Source organism: Branchiostoma belcheri, unplaced genomic scaffold (assembly GCF_001625305.1).
Source record: "Branchiostoma belcheri isolate BF01 breed outbred unplaced genomic scaffold, Haploidv18h27 scaffold109, whole genome shotgun sequence".
Lineage (NCBI taxonomy): Eukaryota > Metazoa > Chordata > Leptocardii > Amphioxiformes > Branchiostomatidae > Branchiostoma > Branchiostoma belcheri.
The window spans coordinates 853,673-873,345 of record NW_017802480.1 but is presented as its reverse complement, the minus strand read 5'-3'; the positions used below and the strand labels follow the sequence as shown (position 1 = coordinate 873,345).

At 43.1% G+C, this 19,673-nt stretch overlaps 3 protein-coding genes across 3 annotated transcripts; 1 reads left to right on the top strand and 2 right to left on the bottom strand.

Moving 5' to 3' along the window:
* Positions 1–69: 69 nt before the first annotated feature.
* LOC109481547 (malignant fibrous histiocytoma-amplified sequence 1 homolog) lies at positions 70–5,054 on the bottom strand. The gene is made up of 3 exons (XM_019784139.1): positions 1,973–5,054; positions 1,594–1,767; positions 70–977 (listed from the first exon to the last, which is right to left on the bottom strand). Exons 1-3 carry the CDS (start codon positions 5,004–5,006, stop codon positions 694–696), a joined length of 3,492 nt encoding a protein of 1,163 aa, XP_019639698.1. The 5' UTR covers positions 5,007–5,054; the 3' UTR covers positions 70–693.
* A 6,662-nt stretch (positions 5,055–11,716) lies between these two features.
* On the top strand, positions 11,717–14,560 carry LOC109481531 (malignant fibrous histiocytoma-amplified sequence 1 homolog). The gene is made up of 3 exons (XM_019784113.1): positions 11,717–13,974; positions 14,181–14,367; positions 14,514–14,560. The coding sequence occupies exons 1-2, from the start codon at positions 12,159–12,161 to the stop codon at positions 14,315–14,317; spliced, it is 1,953 nt and encodes a 650-aa protein (XP_019639672.1). The 5' UTR covers positions 11,717–12,158; the 3' UTR covers positions 14,318–14,367; positions 14,514–14,560.
* A 3,228-nt stretch (positions 14,561–17,788) lies between these two features.
* Positions 17,789–18,086, bottom strand: LOC109481029 (major royal jelly protein 1-like). Its single transcript, XM_019783508.1, has one exon. It carries the CDS (start codon positions 18,068–18,070, stop codon positions 17,789–17,791), a length of 282 nt encoding a protein of 93 aa, XP_019639067.1. The 5' UTR covers positions 18,071–18,086.
* Positions 18,087–19,673: the final 1,587 nt, after the last annotated feature.

Below are 19,673 nucleotides of genomic sequence, written 5' to 3'. Positions count from 1 at the left end.
TTGCAGGTGTTAGAAGAAATTTATTGCCTACCAGGAAAAGAAAATGATGACATTAGTATCATTTTTATCCACCAAATGCTTTAATATCATCATCTTCAATATACACCAGACGCTTAACACAGATTGGCACTTGATGAGAATATTGTTTGCAATGTTATGATGCACATACTGTTTCTTCTACTAGTACATTACACCCCACTTATATACAGCAACACACATATTCTTTTGCATCTTAACATATGACGTCATGTATATACAATACGTACAACTTCAGTGATATTGGTCAAGAAATGAAATATGCTGAAATCATACAAAGTTCTTTCCAACCTATTAAAGGGTGTCTACACAAAGGTGAGGTCCATAAGTATGTCTTAAAACATACTTGCCCCATTTCAAGTTTGTAAGTTGCTGGTAATTGTTACATACATTAGATATAGTTTCAAGTAACAAATGAATGAGCTGCAAAGTGATTCTCTCTCTCTATATATATATATATAGGTCACTACGTATACATTAGTCATCCATGCAGTACTACATTTAAATCTGTCCAGCAATGAGACTTTTGTCAAAAGATATTGTTATAAACAAAGTTTAACCAATGCCAAGTAAATGGAGGATTTTTTGGTGTATATCTTCGCATTTTTGTTGTAGCAGATAATTTGATGTCAAAGTACCATTGGAGTCAGTGCTCCTTCAACCTAGCACAATCTCAGGGATTTCGTAATCATCCAGAGATGATATTGTGTCATGGTCAACTTTAGCCTCTCGGAGGTAACGTTGCAAGTTCTGACGTGTGGAATTCCCCCCCTTCCTGTTTCTCCATGTTGTTAGCATCGTGAAGATCTGTTGCTCCATGTTGTGGGGATGGTTATACTTGAACTTGTACACGTCTGCTGGGGTGAACCCCATGTGGATGGCGAGGCTTTCCCACTCTGCTCCCAGCTTTTTAGCCACGCGCAAAAGCTGTCGGTCGGATACTACCGGTGACACGTACGTGTACGTGTTGGCATCATCATTAATCGTCAAATACCGGTAACGTCTCAATACTTTCTCTGTGAAAATAGAATTGTACAAAGTACAAAGACATTACATGGTGAAAATTGAGTGTTCAACATACCTGTAGATGTCAGATACCTTTGTGTCCGTATATATGTAATAAATATATATGTATAAAACCACTGGTAATGGTTTTCTTTTCCGGAAAATACCAGTCTCAATGTAATGTGGGCAGAAAAGGTAGCCTGTTTTTAGGAAGTTGTCCTAGATACACATTTGAAAGTTTTCCTTCAGAAGCTTTAAATCTGTGGTATGAAATCATGACCATTACAGCTTTCAAGCATTTCCAAAAGCATACCTGTTTATGAACAAAGTTTTGTGTGGTATGAGAGGTAAGAGGCAATTCACAGATAACGTCCCATTACGTCAGTTCACCATCAACAGGTTTCTTATTCATACCTGTGTATTGTGCATCATCATCTTGTCGGATGTATCCAGCAGTGACACTCATATAGAGATGGAAGACAAAAGGACACTGTATCTCACATATGATGTTAGTGCATCTATTTAGTGTGGAGAAAGTTTAACAATATTTACCGCGGATATTATCCAAAGACGGGGGTGTTGGGGGCATTAGAAATTCTACAGAAACCCTTTCGTGGCAGAGGGAGCAGATCTCTTCTGGCTGTGTGGAACTGGGATGTAGCCAGTTCCCAGGAAATGATGGCTGGTGACACTTCGGGCAGACAGTCAATCGGTCAAACCAGACACCTGGGGAGGAAAGCATAAAGCCTTTAATTTTTTGGGTGTTGTTATCAAGGTTGAAAATAGAAATTTCTAGGAATTGAAGTGTGGTTCGTACCATTTTGTGCAATGGCATTAAAATCATGAACACCTCTGTGTGTGAAAAAGTATCTGTTATAAAATATTAGTATAGATACTGCTACGACATGAAATATTTATGTAAATATCAAACCTGGCCACTGCTTCAGAAGGTCTTCAACCTCCATGCTTAAGGGTTTCAGCGTCTCCCATAGATTGTTCACGGTGACATCAGCAGCGTGCTGTGGACTCTCTGGTCTAGCACTGAGTGAAACAGCCTGCCCTTCTGCTTCATACTTCAAAAGCACCATTATCCTGTATCTTTTGTGCTTACACAAGGTGCCAGTTTTCCAATGCAAAACGAAGTGTAGGTTGTGTTTTGGGCGGTGTGCTCTCACAGTGAGGCGGGCAAACAGACCAGGAGGGATGAAAGATGGAAACTGATATTGAAGTGAAATGATGGGACTCTCCCCTGATTCCCATTGGGCTTTAGCCATGTCCCCCATGTCATCCTTTATGTGCCACGGTAACAGGAGTCTCTGTGAACTCTGGGGCAGCGCTTCGCTTCTTAAGACCCGTTCCCGTGGTAACAGTTCTCTTTCCTGTTGCTCTTCAATGTCATAACAAAGATCAAACTGTCGCATCAGTTCAATCAACACCTGAAAAATGGCGTTGAATGTTCCCGAGCGACAGTTCTTTTCAACATCTGACCACAGACACCTGAGCAGTTTGGTATGTAGAATTCCTTTCTCAATTAAGTCATTCTTCATCTTCTGAAATTCCCCTTGCGATATTTCGGCCTCTCTGTAGCAAGGATCCGAACTGTAATTGATGACTGTTTCAAGATCATGCCGAATGACCTTCCTGAAGATATCTACAAGTGAAGATGGCTTCAGAAACACATGATTTCTTAACGACTCTATTTCTGAATACCACAGGATCTTGCCTGTATCATGGAGATATTGCGCAACAGTTTTGATTCGAGACTCTGGCTGCAGATTTGGGACATTCTCTTTTAGTAAAGCCGTGAACTCATCCCAAGTCATGTATGGAAAGCTGAGCTCTTTGCCTTTTCTCTCGACACAAGCTTCAGTGTCTGCCCACGCTTTTGGTACGGGGCGACCTACCTCAGGAAAGTACTCTTTATTCACAGCATAGTTGAGAATCACTTGCTTCAAATACTGAGTGCCTTCAAGTGACTCGGCTGAGCTGACAGGCACGGGCTTTGGGTGTATTGTTGGCATTTTCTCAAGAAGAGACTCAATTTGTTTCTTTCTGTCTTTGACAGTTTGTACCACTGCTTCTGGCCCCAAATGTGATTCATTGATACGTTTCAGCTGTCTCCTTAAATCCTCAATGCGCGTTCTCTCTTGATCTGCAAGCTTTCTAGCCAAATCGTCACACCTGTCTCTTACTTCTACTCCCGAGAGCTTATCGATATGAGTGACCACAGGAATGACGACTGGGTTCCCCACCTTAGCTATCATGTTTTCCAACCATTTCCCACATGTGGAATCAAAGATGACCGAGTCATATTTCTTAAGGTCCACAATCAAAAGCACGAGGGCCTTTGCGCTCAGGAAGAATTGGTGAGTTATGTAGTATGTTTCTTGGCCGGCAAAGTCCCACACAGACAATGTAATATCAGGGGTGTTTGGGGCTGACAGAAGTAACTCTGCTATGTCTATGCCATGTGTTCTTTCCTCAGGTTTAGTCAGAGATGAACGGTTCATTTGAAGAGCTCTGACAAGGCTGGTTTTCCCTGCTTCATAGGCCCCCAAGAATAGTGTTTTAAGACATTGAGTGATACTGCTCTCAGTTGTTAAATCTTCGTAGAATGCTTGAATAGCGGACAGGCCTGCCTGACACACCTGTAAGGGGGGATCAATGATGGGGTTATAGCGCAGATATAGCTTAACATCTTTACGCATACCCATGATAGACTCTGGGATGTGTCTTATTCCATTGTAACTTAAGTCGACCTTCTTTAATCTTTCCATCTGAATGAGAGCTTCTGGGAAATAGAATAGACTGTTTGATGCTAAGTCGATCACTTCAAGCACTGACGACTCATCTCTTTGCAAGGGGCTGACAGAATTGATCTGATTGTTTGAGGCATGAATCTCAACTAGACTCGGAAGTCCAGTCACGTGAGACGGGATCTCATTTAGTCTGTTACGGGACACGTCAAGAACTGAAAGGCTCTTACAACTCCTCACGTTTGCACTTATTGTGTTGATTTTGTTTTGCTTGAGGTCTAGCTCCTCCAATGAAGGAAGAAAGCAAAGAGGTAGGGGTATGTCCTTTAACCTATTGTCACTAAGATCGATGACACGTAGCATGGGAGAAAGGTTATTTAAATCCAAATCTGATGGAAGCGTTGTTATCTGGTTACCACCAAGTAGCAATGTTTTTAAAGTTCTTATCAACAGCAAGCTGGAAGGCCCTTCGCAAATCTTATTGTTACTCAGATCAACGAACTCTATGTTCTGCGACACATTCGCTGGGTCTAGCGGGGGTAGGACTTGTATTTTGTTGTTACTGCACGAAAAAGCCTCCAAGCTTTCCATTTCAAGTATTTCAAACGGAATCTCTTCGATGTCATTGTAACACAAGTCCAAAGCATTGAGAGCTCGCAGTGTTTTCACAACACGCCCAATGACTGTTATCTTGTTGTGGCTTACATTGAGACTCTTCAAACAGGGCATTAAGCGAATAGGCCAAGATGGTAATGTTACCAGCCGATTATGACTGAGGTCGAGAATTTCTAAGTCTTTTAAGTTTGCAAGAGAACGGGGTACTTGGGCCAGCTGGCATTGTGACAATTTTAGAGACCGAATGGTAGTACATTGGAACAAATGTGACAGGCTACATTCATCCAATTTGAAGCCAATAATCGTAACAGTTCTGAGTCGCTTGAAGTGCTTTATCTCTTTAAAGATGGCGAAAGACTGGCCTTCTACGGGCTCTCCTGTCAGCTTTATATGCTCGTCATTACTGTGGTCTTTGTATTGGTCTACATTGAAGAGGAATGTCGACTCGTGGTCTTCATCGCAGTTTTCTCTGCTACAGATGGGGCATTTTAAGGTATCCTGTTCTTCCTGTTGAGGGGAAACATCCTCAACTCTGGACTCATCTACCAGACCTGACTGGGGTACATGGTCTTTGACTTCGGACTGTCTTATCATGTTAGCTAAGGCTGATAGAGACCATTTGTCAGAATCTAGCTTCCAATCTTACACCCCCCCCCCCATGTTGATACCACCCATCGCCACCAACAATGCACCTTCTTAAAGATTGGAACAGGCCATTGTATCACAAAATATAAGACTAAACAAGCGAATTGAATGAATGAATTGTATGATTATGGACAGAAGGGCAGTGGTTTACTCATGCAGTGTTCCCTGTCAACCTGCAACAAAAGACATGCATATGCTGTTAAGAGATCACGTAACTTCTGTAACTGTGGTGAATACATGCAACGTTGATACGTTAGCAAAAATGTTCTAAAAGTACATGTATTGCTTTTATTATTTTGGTCATTTAAGAGAAATAGCTGCTACATCAATAAAAGTCTACCCGAGAGCCGTCTGGCTACTATGTCCTCATCCGCTTAAAGTATCAAACTCCAGGTGACGTTTACCTTTGTTTACTTCTCTCGCAGCTGCAGTAGACCGTGTTGTGTGGCGTCACGTTGATAAGGGTCGTGGGTCACATTACTAGACACTCTGCAAACATAGTAAATAATCGAGTGTTAGGTACGTGACTCGTCAGGCGAATGCATGCACCATTTGTGGTATCTGTATGACGTAGAATCTGCTGTTTCCAGATACCAGATAAAACCTTACAACATTATTTTTTGTCCTTTTTTGGTGGACGTACAACATGTAGCGTGCCATGCTTACCACAATGGTATGCGTCACCCTAGCAAACACCAGGCATAACTCTGCTATTTAAATCTGGTAAACCAGATTGGAAAGTTTTGTGTTTGTGGCAATAAAATATGACAATAATACTTAACACGTACACTGTTCGTATGAAAATAACATTACCAACTGGTAACATTTTTTACTATATAGCCCAGTAGGTCGTACGACCACAGAAAGAAAATGGCGCAAATCTAGTCCATAGTTTCGGTCTCCCTCATACTCGAAAACAGGCAAAGCACCTGTTGATAGTGTACCAAATCGGATTGAGAAATTCTTACCAGGTTCAACTCGTGAGTACAGTAGGAGGTGGTACTGGAGAAATGTAGACAGGAGGTAGGAAGTACTGCACATCGACAAGACTAGTAGCCTGCTTACTGTGAGACTTCCTCTTTGTAATATAATGGCGGGACTTTCCACGAGACGCGGAAGAATACCAGAGTAAATACCTAGACGACGAAGTAGTCCTTCAGTTTCTTTCAGCTTTTAGGGCACACAGTAAGTTGTGCAAGGTAGAATGTTACCCAAGATTGTCGCTGATGTACTGAAACATCACATGACATCGACAAGGACAGCTTGTAGGACACGGCTACCTTGCCGAGGAGGGATACACACAGTGTTAACGGCTACTTGGCACACCTCAAAGGTGTAACGTTAATGATCCAAAAATAACGCAGCTTTGGGTGATGACATCACACTTTTACTTTCGGGCAACCAGAACGGCTGAGGTGTAGAATGTGCTTTTTTCAGATTTGTTTACTCATTTTTTCACTCCTTCACGCTTACAATCAACGTTCTTGTGCAACTATTTGGTCCCTGCGCCTACCCTTAAGTACATTTTCCCACTTAACCTTTTTTTTATACTTGGTAGGTCCCTTTGTGTTTGCACCGCTGAGCACAATGCCGCCTGTCACTGGTATTTAGTACTTGTTGCGTGACCCTCGCCCGTCAAGTATGCTGTTGGCGCGATCCAAAGATAAGACTGTTCCTTTTGAGCTTTGAAAAACAAAGTACTGTACAGTACAGTAGTGTAATTAACGTGATGTATACGTATATGTTTATATCATACCCGGGCCGCGATAACGTTCGATAACGGGTTCCGGACCGGGCCGTACTTTACGGTACGGCCCGGGCTTCCATGGCTTCCATAGACCGATTGGAACGCGTTTTGCCCTAACTGCGTGTGCCGCTTTCGAAAATTCGAATACAGAATCCGGACGTTGGAACTGATGTTGTTGCATTTTAGGGTTTAGGGGCACCAAATTTCGGCTCATTTTGCATCGAAAGGGGCGTTTTCTTGAGTGGGTATGACATATATGTATAAGTAAAATAATACAACACGGTGTATTCCGCATCGCCCTCGGTCCCGGCCCGACCGCAAGTCGGATGGCCCTCGGCCTTTGGGCGATCCGACTCGCGGTCGGGCCGATACCTCGGGCGATACGGAATACCCTGTTGTATTCTATATGTAGATTGAGTAAAGAGGCTCCTTTTAATATAACACGACTGTGTTTTATTCACAGCCGACGTTTCGGTGACCGTCTGTCACCTTCCTCAGGGCAATTCTGACTGGTTCACATTGCACTGCAGCACAGGTGTCGCTGCTACAGATGCATTCCCAAATGTACAATTTTTACATATATGCAGGGAACCGTATCTACACCTGTGGTGCAGTGCAACGTGAACTAGTAAGAAAAGCCCTGAGGAAGATGACAGACGGTCACCGATGACAAACGTCGGCTGTGAATAAAACTTGGTTGTGTAACTTACCAACCCGATGAAACTATTCACATATCTGTAGCTTGTATGAAAGGTTGTCCGCATGAATCTCAACTTTATTCTGTTCGTTACAGCCATGAAAATTCACAGGCTGAATCCAGAAGCTCTGAACAAATATATATAGAATACAACACGGTGTATTCCGTATCGCCCGAGGTACCAGCCCGACCGCGCGTCGGATCGCCCGAAGGCCGGAGGGAGATCCGATCCGCGGGAGGGCTGGGACCGAGGTCATACCCACCCAAGAAAACACGCCTTTTAATGCGAAATGGGCGAACATTTGGTGTCCCTAATTAGCTAAACCCAAAACAAATGCACCAACATCAATTCCAACGTCCGGATTCTGTATTCGAATTTTCGAAAGCGGCACACGCAGTTAGGGCAAAACGCGTTCCAATCGGTCTATGGAAGCCATGGAAGCCCGGGCCGTACCGTAAAGTACGGCCCGGTCCGGAACCCGTTATCGAACGTTATCGTAGCCCGGGTATGATATATATATATCACGTTAATTACACTACTTTGTTTTTCAAAGCTCAAAAGGAAGTCTTATCTTTGGATCGCGTCAACAGCATACTGAATGAATGAATGAATGAATGAACTTTATTGCTCGACAATCGTACATGGTACAATGTGTGGCAGTAATACAACAATACTACAAAACTAAACTATCTTATTACATTTCTTACTACAAACTACTATCTATACAGTATATGAGTCACAATATGTTCATAAATTGATGATTTGGTCTCGCTTATGAAATAAGGTGTACAGAAATTGACCTACGTAAGCAGATATGGTAGTAGAACATGACAATAATTCATAGAATGTATCGTACTGTGTACTAGATTGGGTGAACTTGACGGGCAGGGTCACGCAACAAGTACTAAATAGCAGTGACAGGCGACATTGTGCTCAGCGGTGCAAACACAAAGGGACGTACCAAGTATAAGAGAAAGAGGTAAAGTTGGGCTTAAGGATAGCCACAGGGACCAAATGCTTGCACAGGAACGTTGATTGTGAACATGGTAAATCGTGGGAAAAGCCCATTTTGTAGGTGTAGAAAAGCCCATTTTTAGGAGTGAAGAAAAATGAGTAAACAAAAAGCACGTTCTAGACCACAGCATGCACAGTCATTCTGGTCGTCACACCTAAAAACCGTTATTTTGGGAACACCTTTCAGGTGTGCTAAGTTTCCGTCAACACCGTGCTTGTATCGCTCCACGGCAAGAAAGATAGTCGCAATCTGAAAGTCGGACCTTGCTGGTGCCATTTGATGCTTCAGTACATCAGCGACGATCTTGGGTAATTTTTCTACCTTGCACAACTTACTGCGTGCTCTAAAAGCTGAAAGCGACTGAAGGACTACTTTGTCGTCTAGGTATTTACTCTGGTATCCGTCCGCGTCTCGTGGAAAGTCCCGCCATTTGGAAGAGAAAGTTTCAAAGTTGGCAGGCTGCTAGTCTTGCCGATGTTCACTGATTCCTACTGCCTGTCTACACTTCTCCAATACCACCTTCTACTGTAGTCACAACGAGTTGAACCCGGTAAGAATTGCTGAATCCTCTTTGGTACACCATCAACAGGTGTTTTGCCTGTATTCGGTAGACTATGAGGAATGGGGGGGGCCGAAACTGTGGACTAGATTTGCGCCATTTTCTTCCTGTGGTCGTAAGACCTACTGAGCTACATAGTAAAAGACGTTAACGATCGGTAATGTGATTTTCCAACGAACAGTGTACGTGTTAAGTATTATTGTCATATATTAATGCCACAAACACAAAAGTTTTCAATCTGGCTAACCATATTTGAATAGCAGAGGTGTACCTGGTGTTTGCTAGGGTGACGTGTACCATTGAGTTAATTAAGCTTCTTTACATGTTGTACGTCCACCAAAAGTACAACGAAATCATCGACCTTGTAAAATTTTAACTGGTATCTGGGAACAGATTCTACAGATACGACAAATAGTACATGCAGTCACCTGACCGATCGCGAGGCACATACCCAACACAAGGTTATTTATTATGTTTGCACAGTGCCCCCGGCCCTGTAATGTGACACTTTGGCCACGACCCTACTGCAGCCGCCAGACGAGCAACAAAGGAACTTTTACCTGGATATTGATCGTTATGTGTTTTTTCTGTCAGCGTCTTGGTGTATAAATGCTGCCAACGCACCCAGCTGGTCTTTTATTGGTGGTTATCTGTTTAGTACAGCTAATTAGTGAAGACGTTACGTCTCATATTTTCTCATGGTTGTGTTGGTTCAATGACAACGTGAGGTAAATATTTTAGCCAAGGCCACACAAAGCAATTTACTGTTGCTGTGAACTCGATCAAACAAAGGTATGAAAGTCTGTTCGCAATATTGCTTTCAATGCATTGATTCATTGATTGGCGGCGTATATACTGCTTATGCACACAATTATTCAGAACTATATTGTATTGTGTTTTGTGAGCAGCATAAGTTGCAAGTAATGTTATAATATTTTCAAATCCTCAAACTAATGTGTCAGTCGCAATCAACAGTCATGAATTTCTTCTTATTACAGATACCACATTGTCTCACTGAGTATACCACAATCCTACCACAACCCTCCCTCATATTTTGTTCTTTATCTAGCAGCTCGCGTATTTCAGTGATTATCTTGACTTTGCAAAGCGTTGTGAAGACATATAGTGGCATGGACAAGTCTGAAGTATCGCGTCAGGATAAAGAAATCATCCAAGAATTTATTACCATAATATTGTTCATAGCATTTGTCATAATATTTTTCATATCATGTATACAGGTAATTTTATACATATGGGATATCATTTACACGTGCCTTGAGTACCTATTCAAGGGACTTGTTAACTGCCTTGAATACCTAATCGAGAAACTTGTTAACTGCCTTGAATACCTAATCGAGAAACTTGTTAACTGCCTTGAATACCTATTCAAGAAACTTGTTAACTGCCTTAGATACCTATTCAAGAAACTTGTTAACTGCCTTGAATACCTATTCAAGAAACTTGTTAACTGCCTTAGATACCTATTCAAGAAACTTGTTAACTGCCTTAGATACCTATTCAAGAAACTTGTTAACTGCCTTAGATTCCTATTCAAGAAACTTGTTAACTGCCTTAGATACCTATTCAAAAAACTTGTTAACTGCCTTAGATTCCTATTCAAGAAACTTGTTAACTGCCTTAGATTCCTATTCCTTAAACTTCTGAAGAGACCATGACAGACTCCCAATTCAAGAAACCTCTGAAGAAGATAACTGACAGCTCCCAGGATAAATCCCCACAACAGGTTGGGCAGGGTTCTCCAGTATGCCCTTTCTGTAACAAAGACAACTGTGCTGAAGGCCACGAGTCGACATTCCTTTTTGACCGAGACCAATACAGAAAATACTCTAATATAGAGTATATTAAACTTACACAGCATGGAGAAAGACGTCCTTTGACAATTTTTCCAGAAATTAGCCAATTCAAGCAATTAAAAACTGTAGCTATAACTGGCTTAAAGTTGGATGATTCTACTTTGTCTAATTTATTCAAGTGTACTTCTATTCAATCTCTTAAGTTGTCAAATTGCCAGCTGACGTCTGTGCCTGGTTCCCTCTCTGATTTGAAAGACCTTGAAATTCTTGATCTTAGTCACAACGATCTGACAAATCTACCAGCTACATCTATTCGCTCAATGTCCTGTCTTAAGAGTCTGAACGTAAGCCATAATCGTATACGGGTCATCGGGCGACAAGTCAAGAAGTTTCAAAGTGTGCAGCATTTTGACATGTCTTACAATGACATCAAAGAGCTGCCATATGAACTACTTGAAATGGAAAACTTACAGAGTTTGTCATGCAGTCACAACAAGATAACAGGATGGCTCGGGCCAGCTAATGCTGCTAAAAACACCATTGCATGTTCTTTGAGCTTCCTTGACCTGTCAAATAACCTGCTTATTGCCGTTCCAAAACCAGTGAAGGAACTAAAGAATCTATCGGTGATTATCCTCTCAGATAATAAGATAGGAGCAAATGCAAACCACAAATTATTACGACAGCAAATTGCTGATCTCTTTTACCTTCCCTTGGTGTCTAAATTACAGCTTGCTGGAAACAATATCAAAAGCTTGCCACCGTTGGACATGACCAAAATTTCACCGAAGATAGAGTTGCTTGATTTCAGTAACAATGAGATTTATGAGGTGCCTTCAGCTTTTCTGTTGTTGCCAAATTTGCAATCATTGTTATTAGGTGGCAATAATATCACAAAGCTTCCAATGGACTTGGACCTAAAGATCTATCTCGATCATTATGTGTCATCGACCTCAATAACAATGAGCTGGTCGATTTTCCTCTGGCTATCTGCTTTCTCCCTTCATTGGAGAAGCTGCACATGAAACAAAACAGATGAGAAAAATAGTGAAAACATCAAACGTTGCGGTGCTCTTTCCTTTCTTGACGTGTCTGCCAACAGGCTGAAGGAGATACCTTCTTATGTCCTCGGCCTACCGAAGCTTGTAGAGATTCATGCATCAAACAATGAGATAAGTTCCGTCAGCTCTCTGCAAAAGGATGGATTGTCACTGGTAAAAGTAGTGGGCTTGGCAAATAACGCCTTTTCACATTTCCCAGAGGTTCTCATGAGGATGCCAAATTTGAAGGAAGTTGACTTGAGTGCCAACGAAATCAAGCTTATTCCAGAGTCTATCAGAGACATGCCTGATGATGTTAGGCTAAACCTGCAAGACAATCCTATCATCGACCCTCCTTTGGAGGTATGTCAGGCAGGAGTACAGGCCATAGTTGCATTCCAGGAAGACTTAACCACAGCCAGCAGTATCACACAATGTCTCAAAACTCTGTTCTTGGGGACCTATGAAGCTGGGAAGACCAGTCTTGTTCGAGCACTTGAACTGAATCGCTCTGATTTGACTAGGCTAGAGGACAGAACACATGGGATAGAAATAAAAGATATTAGACTGGAAATGCCAAATACCTCCGATATTACGTTATCTGTGTGGGACTTTGCTGGTCAGGAAATATACTACATAACTCATCAATTCTTCTTGAGTTCAAAGGCCCTCATGCTTCTAGTAGTGAATCTGGAGAAGTATGACTCAGGCAACTTTCCCTCCACATGCGGGAACTGGTTGGAAAATATGATAGCTAAGGTGGGGAACCCGGTCGTCATTCCTGTTATTACCCATATCGACAAATGTCCTGAGAAAGTAGCCAATGTGTGTAACGACTTGGCCAAGAAGCTTGCAAAGCAAGAGGAAAGGCGTATTAACGATCTACAGCGACAGCTGGATCGTATCGATGAATCATCACCTGAATCAGTTGTAATGAGAGACAGAAGGAAGAGAATCGAGGTTCTTCTTCAAAACAGGCCCGTAATACATCCGAAACCTGTACCTGTCAGCTCGAGTGAATCACTTGAAGGTATTCAGTATTTGACTCAAGTCATCCTCAACTACGCTGTGAACAAAGATTTCTTTCCTGAGGTCGGTCGAACGGTTCCAAAAGTTTGGGCAGACACGGAAGAAAGTGTCAAAAGTCTGGGTGACGAGGGAAACCCTCTAAATTACATGACTTGGAGTGATTTTGCGTCGCGCTTGACAAAAAAGGTTCCCAATCTGCAGCCAGAGTCTCGCACCAAAACTGTTGCGCAATATCTCCACGATACAGGCAAGATTCTGTGGTATTCAGAAATCGAGTCCTTAAGGGAGCATGTGTTTCTCAAGCCGGCTGCGCTTGTAGACATCTTTAGGAAAGTTATTCGGTATGACATTAAGAAAGTTGTTGATTATGAGTCAGACGGTTGCTACAGTGAGGCCGGGATAACACGCGCGGCCTTTGACACAATGAAAAATGACCTACTCAGGAATGGAATACTCGATACCAAATTGCTAAGATGTTTGTGGTCAGATGTTGAAGAGAAATGTCGACAAATGCAAGGAACCTCACCTCAAGGAACATTCGATGATATTTTTCCTGTACTGATTGAACTGATGAAACAGTTTGAACTTTGTTATGACCTTAGCAACGAAGAGGATGGCGGTCATAGCAAACTTCTGTTGCCCTGGTGCATAAAAGAAGACTTGGGAGACAAGGCCATAAGGCAATGGGAAAAGGGAGTGGGTCCTGTCATTTCACTTCAGTACCAGTTTCCATCTTTCATCCCTCCTGGCCTGTTTGCCCGCCTGACTGTCAGAGCGCACACCCCAAAACATTGCTTGCACTTCGCTATGCACTGGAGTAGTGGTATATTGTGTAAACACAAAAGCAACAGTATAGTCGTGCTTTTGAAGAATGAGGGTACGGGAAGGCTTGTGGTTTCACTCAGTGCTAGACCAGAGAGCAAGAACGCGGACCGTGAGAGAGTAACTACAGACCTTTGGAATACGTTGCAAGGGTTAAGTTTGGAAGTGGAGGAACTCCTGAAGCAATGGCCAGGTAAGAGTTTTGTCGACTATGCAAAATGCACAGGTATCTATAGAAGGCTCATTTCGAAGGAAAAGTGCTACAGCTTTTTATACCAGTCACAATAAAATGGACATCTTTTCCGACTATTTACATTCTACGACTTTTCTATTTTCTAAACCTGCATATGCGCATATGACATCCTCTGTATAAACTTGGCTTCATGTTTCCTACCACAGGTGTCCGGTTTGACCGGTTCGCCGTCTGCCCTAGCTGTCACAAGCCGTCATTTCCTGGGGTAATGGCTACACCGGACTTGCAGAGGGTCAGAGGAACGAGAGATCTGCTCCTCCTGCAGCGAAAGGGTCCTGCATAAATGTCTGGTACCACCGCCAGCGCGCGGAACAGGCCGATCTACTCTTCCAGGTGGGTGCACTAGTACTGTTCTATGACTATAGCAACATTCGACGAAAGGAAGTATGAGTGAGTGAGTGAGTGAGTGAGTGAGTGAGTGACAGTGTACATTTGACACTTCCCAATAGCGATGATTACTTTCCCATCTCCTCTGTCCAGGGGACCTGATTCATCCAGGACTGATCTTCAACGACTATCCGATCGGCAGCTGTTGAAGTCGCTAAAAAGCTGGGAGCAGAGTGGGAAAGCCTCGCCATCCAAATGGGTTTCACAGGAGCAGACGTGGACAAGTTCAAGTGTGATCATCAGCATAACATGGAGCAACAGATCTTCTCAATGTTAAGAGCTTGGAGAGACCGAGAAAGACGTAAAGCGACAGGGCAAAACTTGCAACGTATTTTCCAAGAGGCAGGACTTCATTGTGACGCGATATCATGATGAGCCTTACCCTTAAAATTTGAACACAGTCAAATAAAATGTTTTATCTTTTTTGACACTGGCAACAGATACAAACCACTGGTGGAGGCACTGTTGCTAGACAAGAAGTTAGATATTGACAATGCCGTATAATGTTGGCAACACTATGGCAACTGTATCGATATCCCTAGCATTGAAAGGAAAACAGCTGAATATTGTATATGTTTACCGACTGAAGACAGTATATCAATAAAATCAAAATATCGCATTCTTTTCTTTCATTATTTCCATCGATGAATGTTGCATGGTCTGGTTGGATCTTGAATATATATCCAAAGTTTAGTCAAAGGCAATTTTTTATACAACTAAAATTTAAGATATTTACTTACTGCGAAGTCACGTGGTGGAACATGAATCCACCTTCGGTAAACACAACATGTTATTTGGCTGCCCCAGGTATGAAGTCCTGGTAACCATGCCGACAAAAATATTTACATGCATGGGATGCTTGAAGTTAGGACTTTGGCCGTTTATCAAATAATAGCGGGGAAACGTTTCCCTAATTTAAAGGACACTAGTCATATTAATTCCCTAATCATGAAAGCCCCTCATAGAGTGCACTACTTGTTGAAAGTAATGGTGATTACCTGCAAGCAATACCTATAGTTTACACTGGAATACGTTAGCGACATTGATAGAGAACGCTGTGTAGTCCTTCTGCGGGGTATCTTTGCACAGTTGTGCAGAATATTTTTTATACATTAAGGCTAACCTCACATAAGTGCATACAGGACAGCAACAACTGCCACCAGCAGCCCCCACCCAACCCTCAGACCGATCGCCCCCGATCCTTTATACATGTACGACTTCTCTCCAACGTATATCTTCCACACACGGAAGTTAGGCTCGGGCCCAGTGATGTTCAGCTCGTTGAACAGGAACTGTTGGAGTTTGTTGGACACAAACCACAGATACCCCTCGTCGTCAAATCCGAAGGCGTTCGGCCATTGCATCCTGACGTCACTGATGAGGAGGGGCGATGACGTAGACACATCTTGCGATGACGCGGTGTCCCACGTATACACGGCGTTGAGTTGCAGCGCGCCGTAGTACAGCGTGCCTTTGTTGGAAATGGCGATGCCGTCACTCTGGGAAGCCTTGCGACCTGTGAAGGAATTTCAACTTTGTTTCAGCGTTAAGATTGGCAAGAAAGTATAGAGTGATAGTAGCGGCAACTTTTTGGGTCATTGGCCATCGAGTGCCGGAGAGAAGGCACGAGTCTGTAATTTTCCGTCCCCAATTTGGCCAAGGACAAGGTTAGTCACCTCTACTCTTCTCCCTAAGTGTCTTGGGTTCTGTTCTTTAACGTGAAGAGGTTTTATGCCTGATGCCCCTACCCCTATTGCCGGGACAAAAGTCTAATGTTCTCTCTCAAGGGGTATCTGGTCGCTGATGCAGCCGCCTCACACCATGCCTAAGCGGACATCGAACCTCTGCCAGAATCAGTAGTAGCTCCTCGTCTTCTGAATCCATATGGTAAAGGCCGGGACTGATTCATCGCTTACAACACAGGAACAAGGTATTGTTGTTATTGTTTTGCAACTGATGTATTGTTTTGCAAAATGTCTCTGGGTATTTATTTTTCTTGTATGTGAACATGTCCTTTGCCTTTATTCTTTGAAATTACAATAAAGATTATTTGGAAAAAAGTACGTAGAGAGAACCACCTCGTTCAGGAAGTACAATTGTACCTACCTAGATCTTTCACGCTGGACCCAACATCTGCCACTGTGGGTTGTTTCAGAATGCTCGTCGGCAGAGAGAAGAGGTTGTAGCTGGCCAGCGGGCAGTAATACAGCTGTAAGAAAAAAAATTGATTGTTTTTTTATCTATTCATGCAAACATTCCTAAATGCAAACGACTTCAACGAGTAGGCTTGGCCAAACTTTTCTGTACATATGTATATGAAGCTACATAGTCACAATCCAGGGCTCGAAGCCACCTGCAGGTAAAATTTGTCAGGTGCGGGTTACTTCCAGTGCTACCAGTGCAGATATGCAGGAAAGAATTTCGACCCCTGGTGGCAACGTTTCAATGAATTTGAAAACGTATGGTCTGTCATTGTGTTAACCGAAGGAAAACATATTGTTTTTGCTCCATTTCTTCATCTGTTCCAAACACTAACCTCTGACCTGGCCAATGACATGATTTGTTGACGTCTGCCACCATAGTAACTGGTGTTGGGTTACATAATGTTACAATTTCATAGTAGGCATTTAGACACCTGTCACCATATACATGTATGTGAGTGTGTTTGAGTAAGTCGTGTCCGAAGGTAAACATTATGCGTTTACTTCGCAAATGTTACGTTTCTAGTTTGAAAACATATTTGCTAGTCATCTAGCAGGATCCAGAAGCTATGATTCACCTTCATGTTTCTGCCTATTGGAGACAGGGCCACCCCGTTCACAGGTACGGGCGGGAAGGTGTAGTTTCGGCCGTTGATGGTCAGAAGTCTCCCATCAGGGTCCGCTGTCATACTGGAGTGGAAAACTCTGCATGTGTGGAATAACATAGGATAGCATTTTAGTTGAGCAAAACGATGATCATATATATCAGGATAGAGACTCTGATCTGGTAGAGTCGGCGTTTGTACCGGTAGAGATCCCGATCGGAGTCTCTTTCGACAGAAACACCAATCAGGATTGCCGATTCTACGAGATCGGGGCCTTTACCCTGAGATATACATAATTCAATGGCAACCCCATAGATTTTAAAGATTGCCGAAGCTGCCTGAAAGTCTACTTACTGCCCGATGCACCATCATTGAACAAAGACGGGGGGCGGTATACCAACTCCCATACACCTTTGACCTATTACAGCGGTCACGTGGCCACAAAGTCACATGTTCTGTGCCATTGGGTCATCCACCCCGAAGAAGGCACCAAGCGGCCAAACTTTTTAGTAACTTGTGTATTTTTTGTGATTTTGAGTTTGATTTGCGACAGAGATTTTTTTAATACCTGTGTGACCTGTCCTGCTTGTAATCGTACACCACTATCGCCCCCGCGCGGCTGGAGTCGGAAATGTACGCGAACCACTCGTCCGAATCGTCTGCAGAGCTGTCAATCACGATGTCGTTCAGGAAGGCGGTGCTGTTTGAAGCCACGTCGTTGGGGAACGTGTGAACTCGGACCATCCTTCGCTTCCTGATGTCGTAAACGAGGAGTTTTGGCGGACAGAGTTGGGGCAGGTTCGGGTCGAAGATGTTCATACGACCGTTGTCTATGATCCACATGCGGCCCAACCGGTCTATTTCCATACTCTGCAAAATACAATGTACAAAGATTGTTACATATTACTTAAGACTTAGAAGTGCAACATTATGTCATCAAGTAGCTCCAGTGTGGAAATGACTGTGACTAAGTGGTATAATAGTATATATGTTGATTTCCATACTCTGCAAAACTAAGATTGTTAGGCATACAGATTACTAGACTTAGAAGTTAAACAGTATATCTACATGTACTTTTAGTAGCTTTTATATGAAAATGTCAGTATGTAGTTAGTAGTACTTAGTACATAAATTTTTTTTAATTTGTTATTGTGTAATTTAGTTACAGTATAACTACGCTTTTAATATTGTACCCTATAAAGTTAATGTTTTTAGTATGAATATCAACTGTTGTTAATGGAACCCCCACGCAATTCAGTCTGTGACTGCCATGTGGGATCCATTGTTAGGAGTTTTACATGAAACAAATAAACCAGTATTATTATTATTATTATTATTATTAACATAGCTAGCACAGGTGGCTCCTGTGAAAAATGTGATACATGTAGTAGTAGGAGGAGGAAGAGGAGCACACTGTTGCTACCATCTGTATGTTTTCATCAGTAGTTTTCTTTGAGTTTAGCAGAAATAGTGAAGTGAAGAATATGTAAGCACTGAATGGGCTCGAGGGGTTATGTTCCAAGTTTGACTGTTGTATTCCTGGATTACATGAACAATCATGTGTACAATTCCGTTTAAAAAATCAACTGTGATTTAAGTTATGGTCATGATGAGACATCCCTACCTGCACGTACTGTATAGCGGAACAGTTCCCGACCTCCTGCCACTCCCAACTGGGGAAAGGACGCAGCACGGGCCGCCCTTCCTTCATTACAACAGACCTGGGTGGGAAAGGGAAGAACATTTTCAACCAAAAAGAAGCAGTATAGCGTTTACGAGAACTAGTTTTATCGGGATTTTTGGCCAGTGACTTGCTCAAGGTATGGAAAAGGTCACAAAGACTGCAAAGACTGCAACCACATTCAGCACCCCATTATAATTGTTGTCTACCTCTCTCTCTCTCTCTCTCTTTCTCTCTCTCACTCTCTCTAACACACACACACACACACACACACACACACTCTCTCTCACACTGACACACACTCTCTCTCACACACACACTCACTCTCACTCGCTCTCCCTCCCTCTCACTCTCTCCCCTCTCTCTCCCCCTCTCTCTCCCTCCCTCTCTCTCTCTGTCTCTCAAACTCTCTCGCGCGCTCTCTATCGCACGCACGCTCTCTCTTTCTCTCCCCCTCTCTCCGTCTCCCTCCCTCCGTCTCTTCCTCCTCTCCCTCTCCCCCCTCTCTCTCCCTCTTTCTCTCCCCCTCTCTCAGACGAGGCGTAACTCACGTGAGAGTGGCCGGCTCTTCGGCACGGTGAGGTACACGGTCGCGATACCGTTTCACTCACTCACTCACTTACTCACTCACTCACTCACTCACTCGTTCATTCATGACCGTGACTCACGTGAGAGTTGCCGGCACGCCCGCCCGCCAGCGCGGCACGGTGAGGTACACCGTCCCGCCGTACGTCTTGATCCCTCCCCCTTCTCTCACGCTCTCTC

Excerpts from the sequence above, each read along its gene's own strand:
- LOC109481531 (XM_019784113.1), top strand. The coding sequence starts at position 12,159 with ATGAGGATGCCAAATTTGAAGGAAGTTGACTTGAGTGCCAACGAAATC. Across the intron at positions 13,975-14,180 it reads ACTCCTGAAGCAATGGCCAG|GTGTCCGGTTTGACCGGTTC; the intron begins GTAAGAGTTTTG and ends TTCCTACCACAG.
- LOC109481029 (XM_019783508.1), bottom strand. The coding sequence starts at position 18,070 with ATGTGGATCATAGACAACGGTCGTATGAACATCTTCGACCCGAACCTG.
- LOC109481547 (XM_019784139.1), bottom strand. The coding sequence starts at position 5,006 with ATGATAAGACAGTCCGAAGTCAAAGACCATGTACCCCAGTCAGGTCTG. Across the intron at positions 1,768-1,972 it reads CCTTCTGAAGCAGTGGCCAG|GTGTCTGGTTTGACCGATTG; the intron begins GTTTGATATTTA and ends TTTCCTCCCCAG. Across the intron at positions 978-1,593 it reads GTCTTTGGATAATATCCGCG|TATCCGACCGACAGCTTTTG; the intron begins GTAAATATTGTT and ends TGTCACCGGTAG.